At 34.2% G+C, this 27946-nt stretch overlaps 1 protein-coding gene across 2 annotated transcripts; it reads right to left on the reverse strand.

Moving 5' to 3' along the window:
• On the reverse strand, positions 1 to 27742 carry LOC127880658 (phospholipid scramblase 2-like). Of its 2 annotated transcripts, none has more exons than XM_052427981.1 (11): positions 27351 to 27742; positions 21003 to 21047; positions 11794 to 11979; positions 11092 to 11223; positions 10207 to 10284; positions 8709 to 8785; positions 8024 to 8154; positions 6753 to 6870; positions 4931 to 5033; positions 1781 to 1839; positions 1 to 1058 (listed from the first exon to the last, which is right to left on the reverse strand). In XM_052427981.1, the coding sequence occupies exons 2-11, from the start codon at positions 21025 to 21027 to the stop codon at positions 1002 to 1004; spliced, it is 966 nt and encodes a 321-aa protein (XP_052283941.1). In that variant the 5' UTR covers positions 21028 to 21047; positions 27351 to 27742; the 3' UTR covers positions 1 to 1001. The 2 variants fall into 2 exon arrangements, with proteins under 2 accessions (XP_052283941.1, XP_052283940.1); XM_052427980.1 differs by lacking the exon at positions 27351 to 27742 and adding an exon at positions 24846 to 25001.
• Positions 27743 to 27946: the final 204 nt, after the last annotated feature.

Below are 27946 nucleotides of genomic sequence, written 5' to 3' on the forward strand. Positions count from 1 at the left end.
TTATGTTTAATTCTTCATTAACACTAACTAACACATAGGCAAGAGTTAAAATACACTACAGATTGAACACTGCCAACTAGCAAGCTAATATAGTACAAAATATAACGTTGTAACTACACATAATATAAACACTTTACATTAATTCACAATCGAAGTAAACAATATAGTTGGTCGAAATAATGACATTTAGTGAAAAGAATGCTGACATTGGACTAAATTGTGTCCTTTTTTAAAGGAATGAATACGAAATATGCCCGTGCACTAAATAACACAGTGAGAAGTACGAAATATGAGAAGTGTTTCCCTACCAACCAACAAATAAAATTAAGCATGTGTTCCTCAGTGTATGCAAATTCAAGCATGTTGCTGGTTTGGACTTAGGCAAGAACAGATGCCATTTTATTTGCTTATAACTCAACTACTGTACATAATAAACCCTGTTAAATCATTGATATTTTTTTTTCTTGGACACATACATAAATGGTTTTCTAATTTGCAAAAATAAAATTCTAATTTGAAATACTAAAACACCTTAAAGGTGCAAAATGTAGGATGAAATATGAACCATGGCATAAATACAATAAAAAAAATAAAAATACAAACACATAATGCTGTTATATTAAAATAATAAAAAAACCACAAAATTATTACAATATAAAGATGAATATCATCCATGTATCACTATAAATCACTGGCAATTATCTTAAATACATGTCTGTACACATTGCAAGTGTTCTGTAATTTATTTGTAAGTTATTAATTCCCCCCCTCCAAATTTTTTTTAAATATATATATTGAAAAATGATACTTTTAAAACTATAGTTTACATTGCCATCTACTATTATTACAAGGCTACAACACAAGAAGAAGAAATATTACAACATTGCACAAAATTGTCATTTTGATGCAAAATCAAAAGAGGAGATTGGGTTCTACAAATTTCTAACTCAAAATAACTCGAGTTTGGATTCATGGTCCATAGGTTTGTCCCAGAAGGAACTTTAAAAGCGTTGGTTATTCTGGTTCTGGTTCCCAGACTGCTCAAAGTACATGAAGTCCTGGAACACAATACAAATTAAAAACTCATTAAGATTGCCTTGTTCTGGGGAAAACTGGGCTTAATGCATGTGCGTAAAGTGTCGTCCTCACTGGGTAATCAGGGATGTCACTATCTGCCTAGACTGGACTTTTGTGCAGAAGAGTCTTCATTTTAACGAAAAATTCCATTAAATAGGAAAATGTTTCCGTGATTAACCTGTGCGGACTGCACACGCTGATCTGGGGAACATGCATTAAGTGTTCCCAAAGCGAGGCTAAAGTATGGCAGGCTAGCAAATACCACAGACCTCGCAGGTCATTAGTGTGGATTCATTTCAATGACATGTAGTTCCATGGATCAATTACATCGACCATATTTGTTGGATTTTATATTTGTGGATTTTTTTTATAAGGTTTTAATAGGACTTCAGACATTTGTTTGTTGAACTCTTTATTTTTGTGGTTGAGCTGATGAACACAAATCCATGAAAAGTATGTCTCAAAATAATATCAGTTTCGCAGTATAAACATTGTATGACAAGTACTAAAATAGGCATTGCTATACATTTTTCCGACAAGAATGAATCCCAAGATTCAAAATTTGTGATTTCTATATTTCATTCAGTACTTGTAAACTTTTCTTGATATCTTCGTGTGAATTTTAAGGAATGTATCCATAAGAAAGTTTAAATCCATCATAATGCTTGAACCTCCGAGAAAAAAATGTATCCGGTATACTCACAATCAGGAACACAGCACCCAGCATTGTAGCCTTCATCTTGATATCCAGGTCCATGGGGACTGCAATAATATAGGCACATGGGTGAACAGAAGGAATACTTGGTCAAAGAGACAGACACAAGGGTGAACAGAAGGAATACTTGGTCATACAGGCACATGGGTGAACAGAAGGAATACTTGGTAACTCAGACAGACACATGGGTGAACAGAAGAAATACTTGGTCATACAGGCACATGGGTGAACAGAAGGAATACTTGGTCACATAGACAGACACATGGGTGAACAGAAGGAATACTTGGTCATATAGGCACATGGGTGAACAGAAGGAATACTTGGTCACACAGACAGACACAATGGTGAACAGAAGAAATACTTGGTCACACAGACAGGCACATGGGTGAACAGAAGGAATACTTGGTCACACAGACAAACACAAGGGTGAACAGAAGGAATACTTGGTCACACAGACAGACACAAGGTTGAAAATAAGGAATACTTGGTCACACAGACAAACACAAGGGTTAGCAAAAGGAATACTTGGTCACACAGACAGGGTGAACAGAAGGAATACTTGGTCACTAAGACAGACACAAGGGTGAACAGAAGGAATACTTGGCCACACAGACAAATGGGTGAACAGAAGGATTACTTGGTCACACAGACAGACACATGGGTGAACAGAAGGAATACTTGGTCACACAGACACATGGGTGAACAGAAGAAATACTTGGTCACACAGACAGACACAAGGGTGAACAGAAGGAATACTTGGTCACAAAGACACTTGGGTGAATAGAAGGAATACTTGGTCACACAGACAGACACAAGGGTGAACAGAAGGAATACTTGGTCTCACAGACAGACACATGGGTGAACAGAAGGAATACTTGGTCACACAGACAAACACTTGGGTGAACAAAAGGAATTCTTTGTCACGCAGACAGACACATGGGTGAACAGAAGGAATACTTGGTCACACAGACAAACACATGGGTGAACAGAAGGAATACTTGGTCACACAGACAAACACATGGGTGAACATACGGAATACTTGGTCACACAGACAGACACATGGGTGAACAGAAGGAATACGTGGTCACTCAGACAGACACAATGGTGAACAGAACGAATACTTGGTCACACAGACAAACACATGGGTGAACAGAAGGAATACTTGGTCACACAGACAAACACATGGGTGAACAGAAGAAATACTTGGGTCACACAGACAAATACAATGGTTAACAGAATGAATACTTGGTCACACAGACAGGCACGTGGATGAACAGAAGGAATACTTGGTCACACAGACAAACACATGGGTGAACAGAAGGAATACTTGGTCACACATACAGACACATGGGTGAACAGAAGAAATACTTGGTCACACAGACAGGCACGTGGATGAACAGAAGGAATACTTGGTCACACAGACAAACACATGGGTGAACAGAAGGAATACTTGGTCACACATACAGACACATGGGTGAACAGAAGAAATACTTGGTCACACAGACAGACACATTGGGGAACAGAAGGAATACTTGTGGACACAGACAGACACAAGGGTGGACAGAAGGAAAACTTGGTCACACAGACAGGGTGACCGCATGAGTTGGATTTCAGGTTAGAAAATGTCAGAACAATCTGGTTCAGCAAAGGAAAATATCAGATACTATAATACATACACAAGGGATGCAATTCAATCATGATTTCAGTCTGTAATATGCATTCAAATACAAAGTGACATATATTTATTGATGTTTATCATCTGATATTCAATAAATAAGTTAGATAGAACTTATATTTTATTGCTATTAAAACCAAATAAGCATATTATATGAAAATATTTACAACTTCATCAATATTTTTACAAGTCAGTCATTTATCTTTTTTCGGTTTGCCATTGGCAATCACCACTACTATATTGAATGGCTCCAGGCTTTCAGTATGTGACACTTTGTAAAACAGGGAACCAGTGGTTGCTATTACACAAATTATGTGAATAAAACATATCCAACTAATTTATTGCTTTAAAAAATATTAGGCATCTGTTTTACAATGAAGATATCAATAAAAAACAATTGCTGACAAGTTTTAATTTTGAACTCTTTTTGCAGAATGATAGATGATGTTGGTGTTGCACTGTATTTTATTTTGCATCTCTGAAAAATGGTTATGCACAGAAGATATAGGGAACAAAATTTGACTCATAATGAATAGCCTTAAGCATTGACATCTATTAACAAGATGACTGCCAATCAGTTAGAAAATGTACACCATTTGGAATAATTTCAGAATAAAATTAGCATAGACTTTATTAAAGTATGTTTTCATTACACACTTTATTTATGCATGGACGTATTTTGTAAACACGTCCTATTAATTTTTTTTAACTATTTATGGTTAATCCTAAGGTGCAAAAACCGCTTCGGTGTTTTATTCATTGGCAACATTAAGACTTCTACCAACATTCTGATAGCTGCCATTAGCACATCTGCTCGACCTATTGGATTCACGGTTTTACTTGATATATAACCTGTTCAAACATATGCCTTAGTTTCAGTTGTATACCTTTAAACCCTTTCTCCCAAAAGAAGCAAAGTGAAAATTGCTTTTGAAACCAGCATAATAGCAGAACAGCCTGCAAGTAACTCACAGTCTATTAAGGTTTTATGCTGTTTGCAGCTCATCAGTATCTTGACGTTCACCTGTAGGAAATTAAGACTATGAAACTTGAATTTAGTAATAAAGGTATTTAATAAAATGTAACTATCTGAGGGACTACAATTGCATTAAAATACATATCTAAGTAGTAAAGGGTTATATAAAAGCTGCACTCTGCAAAATACGGGGTTACTGCATGTTTATTTATTATCCTTCCTGATTAGCCTGTTTAAGATGGACCTACTTTTCCGTCATGACAGTATTATTGTTAAGGAGTGACTTGCTTTAAATTCAAAATTCCATAAAAGAGAAAATATTCATGATTAGCCTGTGCAGACTACACTGTCTAATCTGGGACAACTCTTAGGCACATGCGTACACCCCTGTTTTCCAAGAGTGTGTCTCGGTTACATGAGCAAAGTATGGTAAGGAGTCAAAGGAATTCCCAGTGGTGTTCGTGGTTAACTGATTAACCATACGTACATGATATCCCAAAGTTGTCAGCGTCGGTGAAGTACTCGCGGAGGGCGCCGGTCCACTGCTTGCTGATCCTCCCCACCTCCGTGGTCCCGTCCTTGGAGAGCACCTACATAACACATGTTCCACATAGTTAGTAAACTCACATTCAATTGTGTCTTGTTCTGAGAAAACTGGGCTTAATGTATGTGCGTAAAGTGTCATCCCAGATAAGCCTGTGCAGTCCGCACAGGCTAATCAGGGACGACTCTTTCGGCCTAAATTGGATTTTTGCTAAGAAGAGACTTCATTTAAACGAAAAATGTCATAAAAGCGGAAAGTGTCGTCCCTGATTTGCCTGTGCAGACTGCACCGGCTAATCTGGGATGACACTTTACGCGCATGCATTAAGCCCATTTTTCCCAGAACGCGGCTCAATTGCTTGACCTGTTGGGAATCTTCAACCAAAATAACTGATTCCCTATGTCTTCTAGATAAGTGATTTGTGTTTGTTAATCTATTTGGTGTGACTTTTATAAACCTTAACTCAAATGAGCACTGGTATCTCCTACTGGTAAGTGTTACACAATTTGTGTTACCACAAGGAAGTTGAATATTAAAATGTAGCATCAGGAACAGGTACAGATATAGCGTTGGAGGAAGCTTTGGTCTATTTCATAATACAAGTGGTGGTAGATATAGTCTATTTTATACTACCACACTAAGTACTCAGTCAATAATCAATTATCTTTAAGGAAACTTCAAGCACAAATGGTTGACTTGTTGGCAAACTGCAAGCTAAATAGTCAATGCCAAATGGCCGCACTGGTTGGGAAACAGAAAGCCATCAAACATTTAAGATAATCAGGGTATAAGAATGTTAGCTTAAAACATAAACAGGGTGTGTTCTGTCAACTTAAAATTTCCAAATCTAGAACACAAGTTTAAAGCCAAAAAGATAACCTACCAGAGGCTTGACCAATTACGATACTTCAATTCATAAAAACTTAAAGCTAAAGAGCTTAAAGTCAACTTTAATCTTCAAAGCTGAACCGTAAGTAAACTCCAAAGGACTGACTAGAAGGGGAACTTTAAGCAGTAAAAGGTTTACACTTAATAGTTCGTTATTTCCCAATGGCTTCATAAAGTTAGAAATGTCAAGGCTGTTTAATGCATGTGCTTTAAGTTACATCCCAGATGTTAGCTAATAAGGGACAACACTTTCAGCTTAAATTGCATTTTTCGTTTAAATTAAGTCTCTTCTAAGAGAAAAATCCAGTTTAAGCGGCAAATGTTGTCCATGATTAGCCTGTGCAGGCTGCACAGGCTTAACTGAGAAGAAACTTTACTCACATGCATTAACCCCATTTTTTCATATTATGTCGCAGATGACAGGCATGCTTAGTTCTATTACAAAATAATGTTTATGAGACTTGCACTTAAACTAACTTTGTCATGGCTGTAATTTGTCAAATTGTTATTATTTGGATAATTAATTGGTTTTAAATAAGAAAATTGTGGAGAAAAATAGAAATTTCCTTATCAAAATTTACTAATTTTCATCCTTTGTTTAATTTGGCTTATGTCCGAGTAACTGATAAGTATGAATAGAGAATACCTTTCAGCCATTATAATTCAGATGCAAAGTGAAAATACTTTTAAAGACTAGCAAAAAAAAGAAGAGTAACTCACAGGCTGTTCAGGTATTATTCTGCTTGCTGCTCATCAGCATGTGAAGGTTTGACATAAAGCCTTCAAAATGTATTAAGAAAGTTCCCTAATTTTATTAGATATATTAATTATGGGACAAGATTTTATTTTAAGGAAATGAAATCATCATTGCCCTCACGTTGAACTCCACATCTGGGCATAAGGGCCCCGAAATGACACACATCGGACCTTTGATTGTCAGCAGCTCCTCTTCCTGGGCGTTCATGATGGCATAGCGGGGCTCAATGCAGCTCTGCCTGCATACATACATATATGGATATAACAATCAAAAGGAACAAGCCTAGATAGACGATTCAAAAGATTGAAAGCACATTAAAAGTTTCAGCATTTAAATGTCAAATACGTATAAACACATGCTTTTTCATACCTTTATTGGCATGAAACAATTGATTATCACCCTTAAACTGTAAAATGACTCAGTGGAAATAAGCCTCAAATCAATTATAATAGAGCAATAATTCAATCAGCTAGATAGGCGCTGCCATATTTGAAATTCAAGACAACATTTGAAACACAAAGGACACGTTGGAGAATAAAAAGGAGCTAAAACCCATCTGCATTATATTGGATTCCGTATTATAATAGAGCCAATTATGATGGATTTGCAGTGTATGACTTAAAACAGCCTTGGCTGAACATAAGTGTTCATGATTGCATAATGTGGCCTCTTTGCATTTCTTGGTAAAGTTTTACTTTTTTTTGTAATATGTGACTAATTGCCATTCTATGTACATTTATATTGCATGTAGTTTAATGCATTTTTGTGTGAAAAGTAAAACATAAATATTATTTGTTTGTATAATGTGGCATAATGCAACTCGCTGTAAAGTAATCCATGCATGGATGGTAAAAACAGACTTCAAGCCAGTTTGTGTAAAGTGATCCATATTTGCTTTTTTATGATGTGGCAAAAAGAGCCTTTGTGAACAGTTATATATTTTTGTGATTGTAAAGAGGGTCTATGCAAATCGGTATCAAGTAATCCATGTTTTCTATTGTATAATGGGGCTTCATGAAACATGATGCAGAGCTCCGCATTCTGTACATTAATACATGTTTTGGAATTTATGTTAGGTGGCTAAATACAATTATGTGCAAAGAACAACATTTGTGTAATTGCATAATGTATCTTAATGCCTTGCTGTGTAAAATATTAGCAGTGCTCTGGGAAAAGAGGACATAATGCATGTGCGTTAAGTATTTTCCTAGACATTTTCCTCCTAAACTGGATATTTGTCTAGGAGTCTATGTTTAAACTTTTCTTTTCATAAAAGCGGAATGTGTTGTCCTGGATTAGCCTGTGTAGACTGCACAGGCTAATCTGGCTGAAACTTTACCCACATGCATTGAGCCATGTTTTTTTCACACCACATATCACATTTGTCCTACTTTTGCAGAACGTATCCGACAAGGGTTCCTGGCGGAGACTCCACTGTGACCTCGTGAGCACAACCCCGACTGCAAGCACACCACGAGCAGCCTGCGCAGCACTTGAACTCTCGGTGCACTCGAATGATCTCCTGTGAATTTATACACAGACCGGCGTCATGATTGAGTTATAGTTTGAGAGAAATCAGCAACATTGCAATGTTATAGCTACCAAAATTATATCAAACAGTATATGTGTTCCACAGTTGGCATTAGGAAATAGTATTTCATGTGAAAAGTAATGCTTTCTCACTCAAGCCATAGATACACAAATCCTTATCAATTGTTTGTATTAAGACCCAAACAAAATTGGGGGGGAGGTTTTAATAAGTAATCATTCATTTTAGTTATTATCCCTGGTTTTCTAAGTAGGAGATTTTTTATGGTTGAGGAGTATATGAAGTGGAATACCCCATGTGGAGGCCAGAGATTCCTTTAACTAGTCCTTTAATTGAGGCTTATAAAGAACGACACTTTCCCTTTTTTAATATTGTTAAAGAGAAGTCTCTTCTAAACAAATCCAAATCAGGCAGAAAGTGTTTTCCCTGACCAGCGTGTGCAACTGTAAATTCTAATCTGGGACGACACTACGCACATGCATTTAGCCCAGTTATCCCAGAAAAAGACTCAATAGAGGAATGCCTACCACTCCATAATTGTCTGTGATGTGGATAGTGAAGCTACGCTTGGGTCCACAGCATTGCCTGGCACACATGTTGGATTCTGAAAAACAAAACACAATGTTTGGCTGTGATGTTGTAAGTAAACCCATGCTGGGGATAGCGTTACAAACATTCTATTGCATGCCCACAATAACCAAACTGACCTTAGCCAGAAGCTTTGCCAGAGCTTTTTTCTTGATTTGGGGTAATAACCTGGCCTCCCATCTTGAGGAAAAAAATATTGAAAAAAATGAGAAAGGAAAAAAATGCTTCAAATTTTGATAAAACGTAATCATTTTAAAGAAATTTTCTTTGGGGAAATAGCTTTCCTCTTGCGGGAGAAAGGCCTTTATATGGTCCTAGCTTAAGAAGAAAAAATGCCATGTATTCACAAATGTTTTGCATTTCAGTACTAATATTTCTAAATAGTTTTAAAAAGACATAAAAGTATATCCCAGTAAATAACTGCAATGATTTTACTATAACCTACAAATACATAAAGGATAATAAGGTTTGCCCTAACGCTACAAAGAGGTGAACAATTATATTAATCATACAATTTCTGGACATACTTCCATAAACATACACAAATGTAGAAATTGACACATAGGACTCAGTTGACTGAGCTTTGAACTGGAATATGGATAAATATTCTTTTTTCTCTCCTGATATTATGATCCAACAAGACTATTGCCAAGCAATATAAGTCCCCTAACCAGCACCGCCGTTGTAAGATTGTTTTTTCTATTTGTTGTCATAGCAACCAAAATTGTTGAAGTAGGAATAAAATGAAATGACGTGCATAATGTCCATATTGCAATCTATCCATGTTTGAAGTTTCATGAAAAAATATTAAGAACTTTTAAAGTTATCGCAGGATCCAGAAAGTTTGCAGGATCCACCATTTTCAGCAGTATTTCTAGTCTATTTGTTGCCATAGCAACCACAATTCTTGACCTATGGACACAATATAATAACATGCATAATTTCCATATTGCCATCTGTCCATGTTTCAAGTTTCATGAAAAAATATTAAGAACTTTTAAAGTTATCGCAGGATCCAGAAAAAGTGTGACATACTGACGGACCCACGGACACACATAGCACAAACCCTAAGTCCCCTCCGGTGAAACCGGTAGTGGACAAAAAACGCTTAATCAAACAATAAAAGCCCTGCACATTTAGAGAGCTTTCTGGTAAGTGGAGGGTTTAGTACACATATTTCACACCTAGGCCAAGCCAGTTCTTTTTCAACTAAGCACATGTTTACTTGGTAAACTACCATACAGGACACTCAAGCCCCCCACCCGAATGCAACACAAAAGTTCAACCTCTTAAAATTTAAACATTCCAAATTTGATCCCACTTGTGTGAGTAAAGAAAGGAGTGCTGGGACAAACTTCAAGTCCTCACATATTGCAGCCTCAAACGCAAAATGACCTCATTAACCTTTGAATTATACAATGCTTCATGTAGTTTTACCTTCAGCTGCAAAGAAGACCTGCTGGCCAACGCTGTTCTGTATCTTGTACTTGTTGGCACTTTCCCATCGAGTCAAAACTTAATAACAAAATAATGCAAACACTATATACATGTATTGAAATGTGTATAGTTAACATGTAATGTATAGTTCATTGTTCACAAACATTAAATCATTGGCCATGTTGTTTTAGAGGAAAATATTTTTTCAGTCCTTTCGCTATATAATTTATATAAAGTATTTTCGTCTTTAGTGAGGCCAGTTCTGCCCCCAAAAATGCCAGCTACACCATATAAATCTAGCAATTTCGTAATTTGAGAGATATATACATGTTTGCTAAATTAGTATATTGAAGAAATTTTAAGCATAGTACAGACAATCTAAGTTGTTAAGAGAAACAACATTTTTAAATATTTGAAATAAATAATAATACAAAAATGCACAGCTTCATATCAAAAAGAAAAAGGCAAGCAAATTATAATTTAGCATTTTCAAAACAAATTTGCTTTAATGGATAGTCGAGATGGACAGACATAAATGGTGATTCAAATAACCAGAGCCTCGATCTGGAAAAATGGGGCTTAATGCATCTGCATAAAGTGTTGTTCCAGATTAGCCTGTGTAGTCAGCACAGGCTTATCAGGGATGACACTTTCTGCCTAGACTGGATTTGTGTATAGAAGAGACTTCCTATATACATAAAACTTCATAAATGCAGAAAGTATTATTGCACAGGCTAATCTGAGACGACACTCGTCACACATGCATTAAGCCCTGTTCCCCAGAAGAAGTCTCAAATAATGGAAATCACAATGGACGTCTGTCTGTCCATCTGTCAATTGTAAAATAAAAAAATCTCATTCGCCTCATTTCTAAGTGGCTGATACCTTCCAAGAGTTCCACTTGCTGTTTCACAAGCAGCTGGTCAATCTGTCCCAGGTACTCTAAGCCAGGGGGTACTCCTGGTATGCCCGGGGGTCTGGCCATCCATGCCTGGGGTTGACCCTGCATGGGGATTCCTGTAACCACATGGAAAATTAACCCTTCACCTTTTAGATAAGCACTTTGATGTGTTTATACATGTAGTTCCTTAGAAAATCTAATTATATTTAAGACCTTTCTTACTAGATTCAAGTTTCCAACCTTAAGATACTGACGAGCAGCAAACAGCATAAAACTTGAATAGACTGAGAGTTACATACCTCTTTTACTTTGCCTCTTAGCGGAAAAGTACATTTAAATTAATTCATTTTGTTCTTTCAAAACACAGGGTATTTTAAAATGAATTTGTTCCCTCTTGTTCGTGTATCTTTTTTCTTTCAAACCATAACATTTTTCTTTACAAACTTAATGAAATACTTTGTGTCGGCTACATTGAAGGATGTAAATGTCAACAATGGTTGTACAAGTTATTCTATATGGCTCTTTTAACCTTCCCTTATTTGTCAAAGGAAAGGCTTCTTAATAACCCAATTAAAGCAGAGTTGACACAACTTACTGTGATCAAATTTCTTGTTAAAAATTGAAGTTACTAATTTCAATGAGTAACATCATCACAACTCACTGTTAAAGCCTGATAACTACACTACCTCGTTGCCCATACCCAGGCTGCGCATACCCTTGGACTGGAGCACCGTAGGGAGGCTGACCATACCCTTGTGGTGGCTGCCCGTAACCTTGAGGGGGCTGACCGTAACCTTGAGGGGGCTGCCCATAGCCCGGAGGTGGTGCCCCATAACCTGGTGGCTGCTGTCCGTATCCTGGCTGGGGGGCTCCTACAAGAGGAAAATACATGTACATGGGGTTTGAAATTTAGCCTCATTCTGTGAAAACAAGGCTTATGCATGTACTTAAACTGTCATCCAAGATAAGTCTGTGCAGGCTGCTCAAGCTAATCAGGGAGGACAGTTTCTGCTTTTACTGAATTTTGTGTATAAACAAATTCTTTTCTGAACGAAGATTATCTAGGGCCCACTGGCAAATCAGTTAGTGAAAAGTTCCCAGCAAAACAAACAGTTGGATATTGACCTGAATAAACATTGATACTGCTAAAATTATTCTAATTCTTATACATTTATTATCATATACTTGTTTTGGCAAGTAAAATGATACCTTAACAATTACATAAAAAATAATCATGATTGGGAAATCTTGCTGCATTGTTAATTTAATTTGGTAATTTTACAACAAGCAATATTTGTTCCACTGTTGATAAAATTATCACAGAGTACCATCTTAAAATTATTAAAAAATATAGGCTATAGCCACCAGCAATTGTATTTGTCCAACATGGAAAAAGACCGTTACTGTACCAATTGGGTAAAATTAGCGTGAAAAACCTGAAATCTGGAAGTTTCCCGACATAAAATCTTCATATTGGGAATAAAGGGTATTTTTAATTGCTTGGTTTTACTTGCACAAACCAATTCTAATATTCATTTATATGCATTTGGGTTTGAAATGTTCAAGAGCTCATTGTATTTGTTCATTTGCAATTAATGCACATTTGGAAGCAAATTTACACAATTTTCCTCCCTTTTGGCCATTTTTCAGATGGCAATAGGGAATTTTGTAGTTTTACCTCAATTGGAAAAGTACAATGTACATGTAAAAGGTACTTAATACAGGATAACATCGCTGACCACAGATTTAGTATAGTCTCATTTACAAATCAATTGCTTTTCAAACAGTTGTTTAACAGGGCTACAACATATCAATACTTGATAGCATGTATGAAAGGAAAAATGTACTTGAAGGACTTCCTGATTACGAGTTCGATGACACTTAATGACTGTTCATTCTAAATCTGAAAGGCTGAGAAGGATACTATTATATCTCATTGGGAAGTGTCAATAATAGAATTGAAGTGTTCACACTACTAATTGTTTACAACTTAAACCCCTTACTGAAATACGTGTATTAGGAATGTTTCAGGATATGTCACTGTAAATAATTATAACATCACATTCAACTATAAAATATTGCAACCGGCTATAAAATGTTGAAAGTTTTATTGCCACATTGGCTACGAAGATAAGTTTTGCTGTCTAAACAGTTTTACAAATATATCTAATTCAAAACATTTATTATTCATAATGGCCGAAAAGTAAACAGTGATTTCTTACTTAATTTCTGATTGAACTTTTTAAACTGAGTTTAAAATTTACCTTGCTGGGAACTGCAAGATAATTTACACGTCTAAAATAGATGTCTTGTATATTTAATTGTTTGCATTCAAAATCTTTTTTTCCATAAGATTCATTATTCCCAGCATTACTTGTGGTAATAGCAATGTATTAATCAGAAGCAAATAAAGTTATCAGGAAATCGGACAAACACATCATTAACCTTTGAATGACCTACACATAGGCAGACAGTTTAATTTAAGTACATTTTCTTTCAGGTCATTTAATTTATAAATACAAACACAAGAATATTGAACATAAATTTTGATGTCTACTGGAATAAATACACTAAAACAAACATGCTTAAAAGCCATTTAATGTATATATAACAATGTGTTGTATAACTTGACTTAAGTGTATTTCTTTAAATCAAAGTATCACAAATAAATCTAGATTTTAGAGAAACTGATTAAAATGTACTGATTTGAGAAACATGATCTATGAACATCTGTCACCAAGAAAGAATTTTACCCAGTGCTTTCAATCAGTATCACCTTTCATTCATGGTAACAGATAATCATTTTGAGGAAAAGCACACATTTATCGTTTAAGGAAAAAAACAATTGGGCGACATTTTCAAGCCGAAAAGCCACAAAGGGATGGGGCTACTTCATGAAATTACCATATTCGTATTCATTGTAGAATCACATAACAAAAAGGTAAATCATTAAACGATACTTAATAGATGTAGTTTAATTCTTACTTTTAAATAAGCCATGTTCTGGGAAAACTGGACTTAATCATTATGCATGTGCGTTAATTTAGTGTAGTCTAAGATGAGCATGTGCAAATTAAATGGAATACACTTTCTATTTTTACTAAATTGTTGGTTAAACAGAAGTCTCTTTTAACCAAAATCCAGTTTAGGTGATGATTGTTCTCCCTGATTAGACTGTGTATTCCTTCAGACTCGTGTATTAAGTCCAGTTTTCCCAGAATGCGTCTTTGATTATGAGAATGGCACAGCGACAGAGGGTATCAAGTTGTTGTGTAAAGTGCTTACACGTGGCAGTCACGGCAAAATACCAGTCATATTTTATCTAAGACAAGGATAAATCATTATTGTTATAAGCTTGTATAACATTAACATAGCTTTAGCGAAATTATTTAGAGACTCCAACAAAAACAGTTAATTGAAGTAAATTTATAGTCAACAAGAGATGTGTTCGTCAGAAACACAATGCCCCCTATTGCAACACTTTGAATGTTGTTTTTTTTACCTTTGACCTTGAAGGATGACCTTGACCTTGATATTCCACCACTCAAAATGTGCAGCTTCATGAGAACGCCGCTTTCAAATTTATTTTTTTACCTTTGACCTTGAAGGATGACCTTGACCTTGAACTTCCACCACTCACAATGTGCAGCTTCATTAGAACGCCGCTTTGAATTTTTTATTTTTTTTTACCTTTGACCTTGAAGGATGACATTGACCTTGAACTTCCACCACTCAAAATGTGCAGCTTCATGAGATACACATGCATGCCAAATATAAGTTGATATCTTCAATATTGAAAAAGTTATGGCCAATGTTAAAGTTTTCGGACGGACATACGCCATGTATTTGACATTTGACCTTAAAGGATGATCTTGACCTTCACTTCTCACCACTCAAAATGTACAGCTTTATGAGATACACATACATGCCAAATATCAAGTTGCGATCTTCAATAGTGAAAAAGTTATAACCAATGTTAAAGTTTTTGGACCGACGGACAGACGCCATATATTAGACATTTGACCTTAATGGATGACCTTGACCTTCACCTTTCACCACTCAATATGTGCAGCTTCGTGATATGCACATGCATGCCAAATATCAAGTTGCTATCTTCAATATTGAAAAAGTTATGGCCAATGTTGAAGTTTTCGTACGGACAGATCCCATTTATTTGACATTTGACATTGAAAGATGACCTGCACCTTCACCTTTTACCACTCAAAATGTTCAGCTCCATGAGATACACATGCATACCAAATATCAAGTTGCTATCTTCAATAGTGAAAAATTAATGGCCAATGTTAAAGTTTTTGGACGAACGGACAGACGCCATATATTAGACATTTGACCTTGAAGGATAACCTTCACCTTTACCTTTCACCACTCGAAATGTGCAGCTCCGTGAGATGCACATGCATGCCAAATATCAAGTTTCTATCTTCAATAATGCAAAAGTTATGGCCAACGTTAATTTTTTTTATCGGACATACGGACAGACTGACATATACACATACTGACATACACAAATACTGACATACACACATACTGACATACACACATACTGACATACACATATACTGACATACTGAGTGACGGACAGTTAAACTGCTATATGCCACCCTACCGGGGGCATAAAAATACAAAATCCAGTAAACATTAAGAACTTTTTGAACATGTGCATGTATCATTAACTTTTTATTTTTTTTTTTTTTCCTTACAATTTAACAGGAACACATTTGAATGTGCATGTACATAAATATTCTTCTTTGTAAGTTACTGTTGGTTTTGATTACGGAACAATAATAAATAATACAATCATGATTCAATGACATATGATACCTTTGTACTCATTTGATTTATCACATACTGAAGTTTCTATGTTTTCTCACCAAGTTTTATTGTCATCTTATCAGATAATCTTGAAAAAGTGCTCCATTGGTAAATAAAGAAACTATGTGCCTTCTAAATTCAATGTGACATGGTACCTTTTTAAACCAATGGGGCGAAGTAATCTTTATGAACAAAAGTGCATGCGCACTCTCATTTCTCTTTGATTACCAGTTATGGCTGTGCAAGTTTTCTCTGGGAAACTGAAGATTATCAAAACTCTAAAACTTACCATCAAAAGATCCTAAGAACAAGGAAAACTGAATTATATACTCTAATAATGTTCATGACAAGTACAATTGCCGCTTTATATCGTATTTAAACAACAAGATTGCGTTACAAAAATACGAATACAATTGATAATGAAACTGAAATGATGAAATAAGGATCGGTCTGTCTTTTGTCTTTTTAATTGTATTGAGTATTTGGGAAATTTGCATAAATGTATAAATAAAATTTAAGAAGAAATACATGTAATATACAGCTAATTTTTACCTTCATTAATAAGAACATGTACTAAAATTGGCACATTCCCGATTGGGAAAAAAATACAAATTTCCCAATTGATGTCAACAAATCCCAATTAAAGATTTTATAAATAAATTGCAACATTTAGTTAGTTTCTCTATACAGCTCTATGGCTTGAACCTACATGTAAATAAATATAATGTATTGTCAACTTGACAACACTAAGTTATCAATTACAAAGTATTTGTGAGCAAATAAAAACAATTTCCCAATGTGAAGACTACCCGGTACACAACACAAATTTTCCCAATTTCGTGGGTTTAAATTTCACTCAAATTTTTACCAATTAGGCTGGTACTGGTACTTTTCCCAATTAGGCAAAAAAATGGCTGACAAACGACACTGAAGACACTCAAAAAAGGTTAAAATCAACAAATACTGTGCGTAAAGTGTCATCCCAGATAAGCTTGTGCAGACCGCACAGGCTAATCAAGTACAACACTTTCTGCTTTTAAGACATTGTTTCAATTTGTTTGCTTACAGGAAGTCTCTTCTAAATGAACATCTAGTCTAGACAGAAAGTGTTGCTCCTGAATAACCTGTGCAGTCTGCGCATGCATTAGCCCAGTTTTCCCAGAAGTTAGACACGCCTCAAATTTCAAGAAAGAAGTACATACATGTAGCTGCAGCATTGAACAAAATCTTATTTTAACGTTTTAGTGGTTCAAATGGAAAATAAACAATGAAACATTGAAGACAAATAAATGAAATAAATGTTAAGTTAAACAAACAAAATAAAAGAACTAATGACAAGTAAATTAATTCATGTTTATAAAAAAAATCAGTCTTGAATGGGATTCAATTTCCGCCTATACATACATAATTTTGTTCAGATAACATACTCAGTGCTCCAGCTAGGCCTTAATGGAAGGGCACATTTTTCGCACTGCCCTTCCGAATTACTGACCAAGCTTCATATAGATTTGATGAAAATTGTTGCCTCTATAAAGTGGTTACAAACTGAAAGTTGACGTAGCACAGTCTTCACTCCTACAGACAGCAGTGTCTTTTTTGGGAATGGGGCCAGTTCCCTTTGGATTAGGAAAATTTGCGGCGTTTTGACTAAAATTGGGAAATTAGTGTTGTTGTTGTTTTGCTAACAAATGCTTCAAAATTGAAGTTACAACTGTGTCCAGTATTATATTATTATATTTACTAAAGTTGATCTTATATGGATGATGAGAGATGAACAAAATATTGAGATCTAAAAAAAAAATATTTTTTAAATTTTTGTTGGAAACTTTCCATTGGGAATTTTTAGAGCTCTCCCATTGGGAAAAATATATACTTTTTTCCATTGGGAATGGGTCCGGTTACCGGACCCAATTTTGAATGAAAACAAAAATGTGTTTGTCAGAAACACTATGTCCCCTTCTGCGCCGCTTTGATTTGATTTTATTTTACCTTTGACCTTGAAGGATGACCTTGACCTTGAGCTTTCACCACTCAAAATGTGCGGCATGTGTTTGTCAGAAACACTTTGTCCCCTGCTGCGCCGCTTTATTTTTTTTTACGTTTGACCATAAAGGATGACCTTGACCTTGACCTTTCACCACTCAAAATGTGCGGCTCCATGAGATACACATGCATGCCAAATACCAAGTTGTTATATTCGATATTGCAAAAGTATTCATAAAATGAGCGATTTTTGCCACATATATTTGACCTCTGACCTTGAAGGACGACCTTGACCTTGACCTTTCACCACTCAAATGTGCAGCTTCATGCGATAAACATGCATACCAAATATCAAGTTGCTATCTTGAATATTGAAAAGGTTATTGCAAATGTTAAAGTTGGAGCAAACAGACCAACAGACAGACAGGGCAAAAACAATATGTCCCCCACTATAGTGGGTGGGGGACATAAAAAAACTCGATAGTGACACCATAGATAAGATGCTCACAATTACAAGAGAGTCTTATGCCCATGTCGCTCACCCGATATATGTTCAAACAAAACTGTTGTGTGAAGATTGTGTTAGGTTTGTCATAAAACTGGATTTTATCCAAGTTTTATACTCTGTATGACACAAGTTGATATGTCTGAGACAGTTTCAGAACAAATTAAAACTAAAAAGAAACTAAACTATGATGTGCAGATTTTATGATGTTGACGTTATAAATGTGGTTTTATAATTGTATAAAGGTCTTTTCACTCCCAGCGATTTTTTTTGCTTTATATTTAAAGCCTGTGAATTGTGGAAATTCGAAAAAAATGGGACATTATTAATATGATAATAAACAACATTATTCCGATTGTTTATGATTGCATGTTTAAATGCATTTGTAAAATAAACTCAAGAAACCAATTAATAAATTAAATGGAAAAGTTGGCATCTTTTGTAGGAAATTTGGGTAAGATTTTTTGGGAAGAAATGTATTTGTTTGCTACATTTGAAAACATCCTGTAACAATTACAGGCTGTTATTTTTGACAAAAAAAAATCACTGACCCTGTAGCGCAAAGATTTGATATAATCTGAGACAGTATTAGAACAAAATTAAATGTATTCATTGTAGACAAAAACACATGTAACCCCTAGCTTGGAGCAAAGTTTTACTTCAGGGTCATGATTTAAACAAACTAAGTAGAAGACAACAATAAACCAGACAAAACTAAACCAAATATTATTCACTTACCTTTAGCTGTTTTAAAGAATAAGATTCGTTTGAGTCAAGTTCCAGGAAAAATAGTCTCGTAGTAAACAGTATACCATCCATAACGTATGTTCTTTATTGTTGTTTATATCAAGTGATACTGCATGTTCATCTTTTATAGCATCATAAATATCAAATGAAAACACGTTGTGTGTGTCTGTATGCATGACAAAATTGACAAATTAAAAAGGGATAAAAATGTGTGCGACATTCTTTTAAAGATGGGCATAAAAGGGTATGGGGGCATATTTTTAAAGGTTGGAGCATACAAATCGAAGGGGGGAGGGGGCAAAAATTCCTATTCGCTTTACTACAATGTACATCATATTGTATGATTTAAACATTTTATCAGTAATTAAACCTACAAAATAATTGTGCCAAATAGATAAACAGCCCTCATTGTAATTTTTGTTAGATCAATACACATCATCTATTTAAGGATAAAACTCTGTGTCATTGTGTTTTATTATCATTTAAATTTTGCATTTGATAAACAATTTAATGATTATATCAAATATATAGTTTAAATGTGTATTTCATGAAAACATGTATTACGGGTAAAAAAGTATCTAGAATGACATCATGTCACATGTACCATGTATATAGTATAATATTATAAATGCGACTATACATAAAATTTGCATACAATTTATTAAAGCATAAAATATAGAAAGGCTCATGTCTTCACTTATTTACTGCATATGAAGACAAACTAAAGGAATAACCTTTCCGGAGAACTAGCAAAAACAAAAATCTGTATCAATTTGTTTACATGTAGATTATTGTTTCTAAATATTGGCAGTGTTTCAAATATGTTCAATCATCAATGACTAAGTCCACTGATAACACGAAACAGAAGAAACCAAAAATAAACAAATTTGTCCTAATAAAATTTAGTGCCAAAAAAAGATAACATTCTGATTATTCAATCATTAGCTGACTCATAAAACATTTCACAAGAGCCAATCAATACAATCTATTTAGATGCATATATTTCTATATTTTTCTGAATCAAAAGTACATCTGTATTCAAATTAATATTCTAATAAATATGTGTGGATTAAACTAGGCAAAAGTTCCCTACAAAACACATTATAGTATCTTGTCTTTTCCCCAGGCGAATAAATGTGTAAGATAATATAAAATAAACCCTTGCCACAGAGCCTGGAAACATCCTCTGGAAAAGCCTGACATATTCTCTCTCCTTCAGTCCTTGTCATTTTCATGGGGCCTTGGCCCTTTGACATTGAATGGCAGGGCCCTCGTTTGGCACTTTTTACCGCCGAATAAAGGCGGCTTCCCCCATGAAAAAAGTATACTTTTTTTCCCCTTTTTCAGCTAAAAATTCCCCCTCAAAAAAAAAAAAAAAAAAAAAAAAAAAAAATTTAAACTTTTTGTCCTATGTTGCCAGCTTGTATCGTGCTACTAACCTTTGATTAAATGTATATTTATGTAAATCACATTAAAATATAGCAATTTTAGGTGTTGAATGGTTGGTGAAAAGATCTTCTAAAATTCCCCTTTTCGCCAAAAACAAAGCGGAACTCCCCCTAATAAGGGATGTGGGTGACTTCCCCTGGCGGCAAGAGAGGGCCCTGAATGGGGAATTTTTATAAGGTATACCTTGAGAGTGGGAATGCAAAAACATTTTCTATTTACATAAGAGTATAAATAGTATCTATAAGTATGACAAAGTTTAAGTCCTTTCAAAAATAAATTGCTCATTTGAACATGGAATAATAACTGAAAATGGCAGAAAGGTGGTAAATGTTAGCTATGGGCTTCAATAATGTTGTTTTTTCATAATCAAATACATACCATAACCCTGTGGTTGCTTATCCATTGTGGTACCACTCGGTAAACCTATTAACAGAAAAAATCACTGATATAAAACAGATTTTTTTTAACACTGTCTGCGCCTCCAGAAAACGGAGGCACTCCCAAAGCAAACGGACCCGATCCCAAACCAAAATTTAAAAAAAAAATCACGTGTGTATTCCTTTTTGTTATCATTTTAAAGTTATCCAAATATATGTAATAGAAATACATTTATAGTTTGTTTTATTTCCCAAGCCGTCTCAGACTCTTGTATCTAGGCTATAATAACGCCTCATTTCAACGACGACATACCTGAAGCAAAAGACAAGACAATCTTTTTTCCAAAGGAATGATCTTCAATAAAGATAATATAATACTGTTATAAACAATATTCCATAGTTTTAAAGAGTATCGACAAATATATTTTCAACGATTTATGCAAATGAAAAATTTGGCAGAAAAAGCCTGATACTTGGAGATATTTTTCCATACCCACCCACTGTTTCGTTTTTGTTTAAACACAATAAAATCGAAATAAAGCATAAACATGACCGAAATTGAATCACATATACCAGGCAATTACGAATTTAAAACAAAAACCTACCATATAAGCTATGATGGGGCGAGTCGTTAAATATGTGGGGCGAGTCGTTATATAGGTGGGGCGAATCGTTATAAAACATGGGGCGAGACGTTATGGGGCGAGTCGTTAAGGGGGCGAGTTGTTACCAATTCATGAAAAAATACTTGATTAATTTTGAACATATGCGGACCATACAGACCCGATTTGCGGACCATGTTAACATAAATATTCATTTCATGCCCCACTTTCTTCAATAATGCATCAATAAATTTAATAAAATATTAAAAGTTGCTGTACTAACATTAATAACAACATACTTGTTTGAATTTGAACAGTTGCGGATCATACGGCCCAGACTATACGGCGTAGTGGATAAAACATGTGTTGTTTGCATTTATTTGTTAAGATAAAAACGTGTGTATTTTTTGAAAAATATTTAAGTGATGTAAGAAAATTTAATTAGCGTTGTCAACACGCGGCATCTATTAATTTAAAATAAAATGTCAATTTTTATTTAAATAGATTGTATCGATGAAAGTGTATGTTTGCGTGATGCCCATTGTTCAAATGAATAATTGATGATTCAATTAATTCAGAGTTTGAAATCTGAGAATATGAATAACTTTATTGAAATAATCATGAACACAAACGTTTCATTACCCGATTTTTAGTTTTATCATATCTATAGTATCACAGCATACTTAATTATCAGTGTAGTATTTCGTGTATTAAAATATTCTACGTGGCGAAAAGACGGGTCAGTATAAAACGCGGATTTTAGCGCAGACTGCAAATTGCAGACTGCGTTATCGAACCATAAAACGCAGACAATATAGACACCGTTGCAGTCAATATAGATATCGTTGGAAAACGCAGACAATATAGAAATAGAAGGAATACGCAGTCAATATGAAAATAGAAGGCAAAAAGGGTGAAATTAGAGAGAATTGCCGTATCAATAATTCGAAGGTTTAAATTAACAGTATATGTATGAACGTGGTAAATGTCCAAACAATAATTAAGACTTAAATTATGCTTTTAATCGCTAAAATGGCAGTATAAATTTACACGTATTTAGATTTTCTGTATCAAGAGGAAGACATAATAATTTGTTTTGATTGTATAAACATAATTATGTGTAAATTGTATGCATGTATGTACAGATTAAACGTATTGTTGTTTTCAACACAGCTAATCGTTGGAAAATGCAGCAAATATAGAAAAAGAAGGAATACGCAGCCAGTATAGAGATAGAAGGCAAAAACGTGTGCACTTCGAGAATGACTGAATCAATTATTCGAAGGTTTTAATTAACAGTATTTGTATGAAAGTGGTAAAGGTCCATACAATTTTAAAACTTATCGTTTTTTATCGCTAAAATGGCAGTATATTTATACACGAATTATGATTTTCTGTATCAAGATGAAGACATAATAATTTGTTTTTTATGAGCACATGAGTAATTAAAAATGTATTAGCATAATTATATAAAATGTATGCATGTATAATGTAGATTGAACGTATTATTGTTTCTAACGCAGACAATATAGACATCGTTGCAAAGTGCAGCATAAAACGCAGCCAATATAGACATTGTTGCAACCGATATAGATATCGTTGGAAAACGCAGACAATATAGAAATAGAAGGAAAACGCAGACAATATACAAATAGAAGGAAAACGCAGCCAATATAGAGATAGCAGGCAAAAACTTATTTATTGCGTATATTGTGCCTATAGTGTTTCATGTGCGTCAACAGTTTGTGTATATAATATAAGTTTGTGTAGTTCGTATCGTGAGTGTTTAAGAATGGCTTTGATTTGTGTTGCTTTTGTGTATTAATAAAACCATATTATTATGAAACATTCTTACATTTAATTGGAGATATTTTTTTTTTATAGAATTTTGTCTTTAGATTTAACTCTACACTTCATAATTGTATTTATACAGTCGAGTTGGTAATAATACAAAAAATAACTTACGTTTTATAGCTGGCTAATATCAACCTTACAGATTCCTTTATATATACGAAAAAAGAAATGTAACAGACTATATAATTACAAATATAATTCCGTTTCGAAGTTGACTAATGTGCTAATGTTTTATTATTATAGACGCACAACTTGTTTAGTTTTTTTCGTTCTGGCATCTTAAGAGGCATTTTATTAATATTGCAACTTAAAGCGAAGTTAATAGTTGAATTTGATGCTATCGTCACATTTGCAGGGGTGGTAGCTTGGTTACTTGTGACATCTCATAACAACTCTCTTGTGTAACACTGTTGCACTAGTCTGTTAATTGGATCATAATTGAAATGAAAGCCCCTTTACTAGTGTTGATGACATAAATGAATAGTTACTGGAGTAAAAATTGTTGAAGCTAATGTTTTGTTACAATTAAATGTATACTAAATTACACCATCACGGATATTGACGATTTCAAACAAACGAAAACTCTAACCATAACAATTTCGATATAAATTAATGCTTGGTTACTAGAAAACGGACATGTCGGTTCTATAAAAGATATACGCGAATGATTCGACTCGCATCATTGCAACGCGAAATGCTTCAACAAGTCGTCCGTTTGGCAAAACAGTATTTTTTTATTTTTTTTTTCTACGGTATTTTCTTTCTATTGCGATATTATCTTTTATATTACTTTTTATCTAGCTTCACATTATCGGTCACATGTAAAGAACGAGCCCTTTAGTATTGGTGTAAAATCAAGAGTGCCAAACAAAAAAATGTAGAATGGATTTAAAAAGTAACTTTATTGAAGATAAATTAACGATAAAATAAAGCAAAACTAAATATTTTTAAGATTTGGTGCATTTAAAAAATAAAAGTAACAATAAAATGTTGACTTAAAGACTGAAATAATAGAAGATCTTCAGTTCCTCGCCTTCTTATCAACCTGATGCCTGTTGTCTGCTACTGTATCTTATCACTATTGTATATATTACAAAACACCATCAGCGGCCGAGCGCGGAATATTGCCCTAGGCCGCTAAAAAAATAATTATGGATTGCATTAAATTAAAAGTCCGATTGCGCTTTATATAAAACAATTTTTTATTACACTTCATTCACTTGGTTTAATTAATATAAGGTTGCATCAGAATCACAAAATCGATAAAATTTGTATGCTTAAACGCTGATTCCGTGATCTTTACATTCAAACCTGGTTTGAAATCAAGAGTCTCAAAGTAAGCTTAAATATTATAACATATTTGAAAAAGAATTTCGTTTGGAACCTACTTGAATTGTGTAGATTATTAAAAACACAGAATTGCATTGATTATATTCCGATTGTGTTCGCATCACTTTGAAATAGAAAGAGGAAAATTTAATATTATTAACGTTAGTTATCTTGAGTGTAAAGAGTGTACTACTGGTACGATTGAATATGAATTTAATTTCCTAGGTATTTGTCCGATTTATAGAGATCTAAGGTCAGAATGCAACATGAAACTTTCGTTTAACACATAGAATTATATAAACAAATTATGCCAACAAAGTCTGTAAAACGTATCCGTAAAGTATCGAAATTTATCAATATTGCAATGATAAAACGAAAACATTTCATTGATTAATTGATTTGCATGTGTTATAATTTACTTTCCTTTACTTGTGGAATAGCATAATCAATAAATCATACAGTAATTCTCTGTATAGCCGAACTTCTTCTCATGCTGTATTTATGATATGCTTCATTTTTTCAACAGCATGTATCGCTGATTATGGGAATAAATAAACCATTAATGTACATAAAATTCATGCACAATTATTGAAGTAACGTAGCCAAATGCCGCCTTATTGCGTTGATAAGACAGGGATCCCCACAGTAGGTCGCTTATACCCAGTGTAGGCAACCGCTGTTTTATTGGGGGGGGGGGGGGGGGGCGGTGCGGATAGTTCACATTAAGAAGTGCTAATCGAGCTATTTCACATAGAGCTGTAAAATATCATTGAATTAATGTTAATCAGAAATATCATACAAGAAATGCCATTATTATGGATATCAAATTGTGCGACTACATTATCAAAGTTCTAACAATGCCCTTTTTTGTTCATTAAGAATATATTTGTTATGTTTGTAAAATAATTTATTTTGTTTAAGTTGCAAACAAACGTTCATTGTTATTTAATCGCATGCATAAATAAATAAATAATTTAAAAATGGAATAACTGTTGTTAAAACACAAAAAGCATTGCTGAAACGTAAATCATCATATACCCACCATGGAAAACGTGGGCCACTTCAAGCATATAAAAAATGTAGTGCAGTACCAAATATATGAGAAACGTTCGGTAACATGCAATTGAAAATGCACAATTAGTTGTATTGGCGCATCGATTGAATCGGAATGCGATGACGTTATTAAAGAAACTAAAAATGTCTGATTGACAGGGTTTGATACAAAATAGCTATTATCTCTCTGGTATCATTCTAATTGAGCTTCCCATAATAGACATGACCCCTTTCAAATTGGTCACTTTAACGTCACTTTTGAACTTGTGGTCGGTGTTTTTCTCGGGTAATATGTCTGTTCCTGAGGTGTGAAAGGTGTTAAATACAACGAACATAAATTGAAATTGCAAAACATTAATCAATTAAATTTATTTGTTATGTTAATAAATCAGTTTTACTTAAACGTTTGTCACATTACGGATAATGGTGTAAAAGGTGTTGTATACTGCACAAGAAGTAAATATATCTTGTAATTAATCAGTTTTACACGTATAATCATGTATAACACGAAAAATTAAATTTTATGTGGAATAATGCCCTTTTGTCCATGAATCAAAGAAAATTAAAATGTTGTTTGTTGCGTGCTGTTATTTCATAAAAGACAAAACATTCTTTGTTATGCATATATAAGTATTCGATAATGAACTATTAAAAATGACAATTTAGTCACGATTGTTTGTGTGTCTGGAATTTAATCTGTTGACAAAATGTTAAGGCCACCGAAAAATAAACATAGAGAATACTAGGTTAGTGTTGAATGCAGAGAGGGTTATGTTCCGAGGCTTAGAACGCCGGGAGCGCGAGCCTAGGCGAGCGCTTTCGGTGTTCGAGCCGAGCAACATAAACGTCTCTGTATTCAACGCTAATCCTAGTATTCTATTTATCCCATTTGATTTTTTTTCAACGTGACATTTAACATTACTAGATTTAATAACCTTAGCCTAACAATTATTTTAATTAATTCTTAAAAATCGCTTAAAATCTAACGAATGTAACCATGCGTAGTGATATAAATGTATTTGTTCTGGTACGCAAAATAGTCTTAAAAAAATCACACACAAACTGTAAAACTAGTAAAAATATCACCATATGCCTCGATTCAATTTAACGCAGCATGCGAATTGTAACACATTACGACCGCGAAAAGAAGATTTTACTTGAATATAATTCATTTTATTTTCAAAAGAAAATGATCAAAATCCAACAAGGCGGCGATTGCTCCTGACAAAATGATGTCGATGTCAACATAGATTTTACACGCACACTATCGACGAGTTAACAGACAATTGCAGCGACTGACACTTAATTTGACTAAATATACAGGGCAATGCGTTTTCCGACTTCGGACGACGAATTTAAGGACGCGCAGAACGTGTTTTTTATACATAATGTTATGGGTATGCCTTGTGTGATCCACTTCATCAATGGCCCCCATGTTAATCATATCCCCGAGAACAGGGAACGACAAAAGTACAAACAAAAACCAAAACACATTCGAACTAGTATCTTACCTTTAATTATCTTTTAAAATCCATCTAATAATCCATTTAACTCAATAATTGGCGATCATCTATGGTCTTAAATAATAATTTCAGCATAGTTAAATAAAGACCCTTATGCCATCCTATCACTATTTTCAAATGAATTTATGAACTCGTTAAACACGTCATGTACTTTATTAATATAACTGCTGTTAAAATGAACCGAAGCAGTTTATCAAATAATAGCCGTTGGTAAACATGGATGCATTCGCAGATTTCTGCATACAAACATAATTATGTTTAAACTTGCACAATGTTATTTGTCTATGATAAATGCCCTTATTGTGTACAAGAAAATAATGTAATATATAAATACACAAAGAATGGAAAACATTCCATTACACAACAGATAAATCAATGGGACGTTCCGAATTCCAGTGTGGTGCTATTTTTACCATCTTATACTTAACACAACTCTATGCTTAACGTAAATTAAATCGGACAGCAAATATTGCAGATTATTTATGAATTATGCGATATTTGTATGGCTTGTTGTACATTCTTAAATGTCAAAAGTATATGCATGGATTATAAACAATGCACATTACACGAAATAAGGAAAATGT

The sequence above is a fragment of the Dreissena polymorpha genome, chromosome 5 (genome assembly GCF_020536995.1).
Source record: "Dreissena polymorpha isolate Duluth1 chromosome 5, UMN_Dpol_1.0, whole genome shotgun sequence".
Lineage (NCBI taxonomy): Eukaryota > Metazoa > Mollusca > Bivalvia > Myida > Dreissenidae > Dreissena > Dreissena polymorpha.

Excerpts from the sequence above, each read along its gene's own strand:
- LOC127880658 (XM_052427980.1), bottom strand. The coding sequence starts at position 24,882 with ATGCAATTCTGTGTTTTTAATAATCTACACAATTCAA. Across the intron at positions 1,840-4,930 it reads TGACAACTTTGGGATATCAT|TCCCCATGGACCTGGATATC; the intron begins GTACGTATGGTT and ends ATATTATTGCAG. Across the intron at positions 1,059-1,780 it reads TGGGTGCTGTGTTCCTGATT|GACTTCATGTACTTTGAGCA; the intron begins GTGAGTATACCG and ends ATTGTGTTCCAG.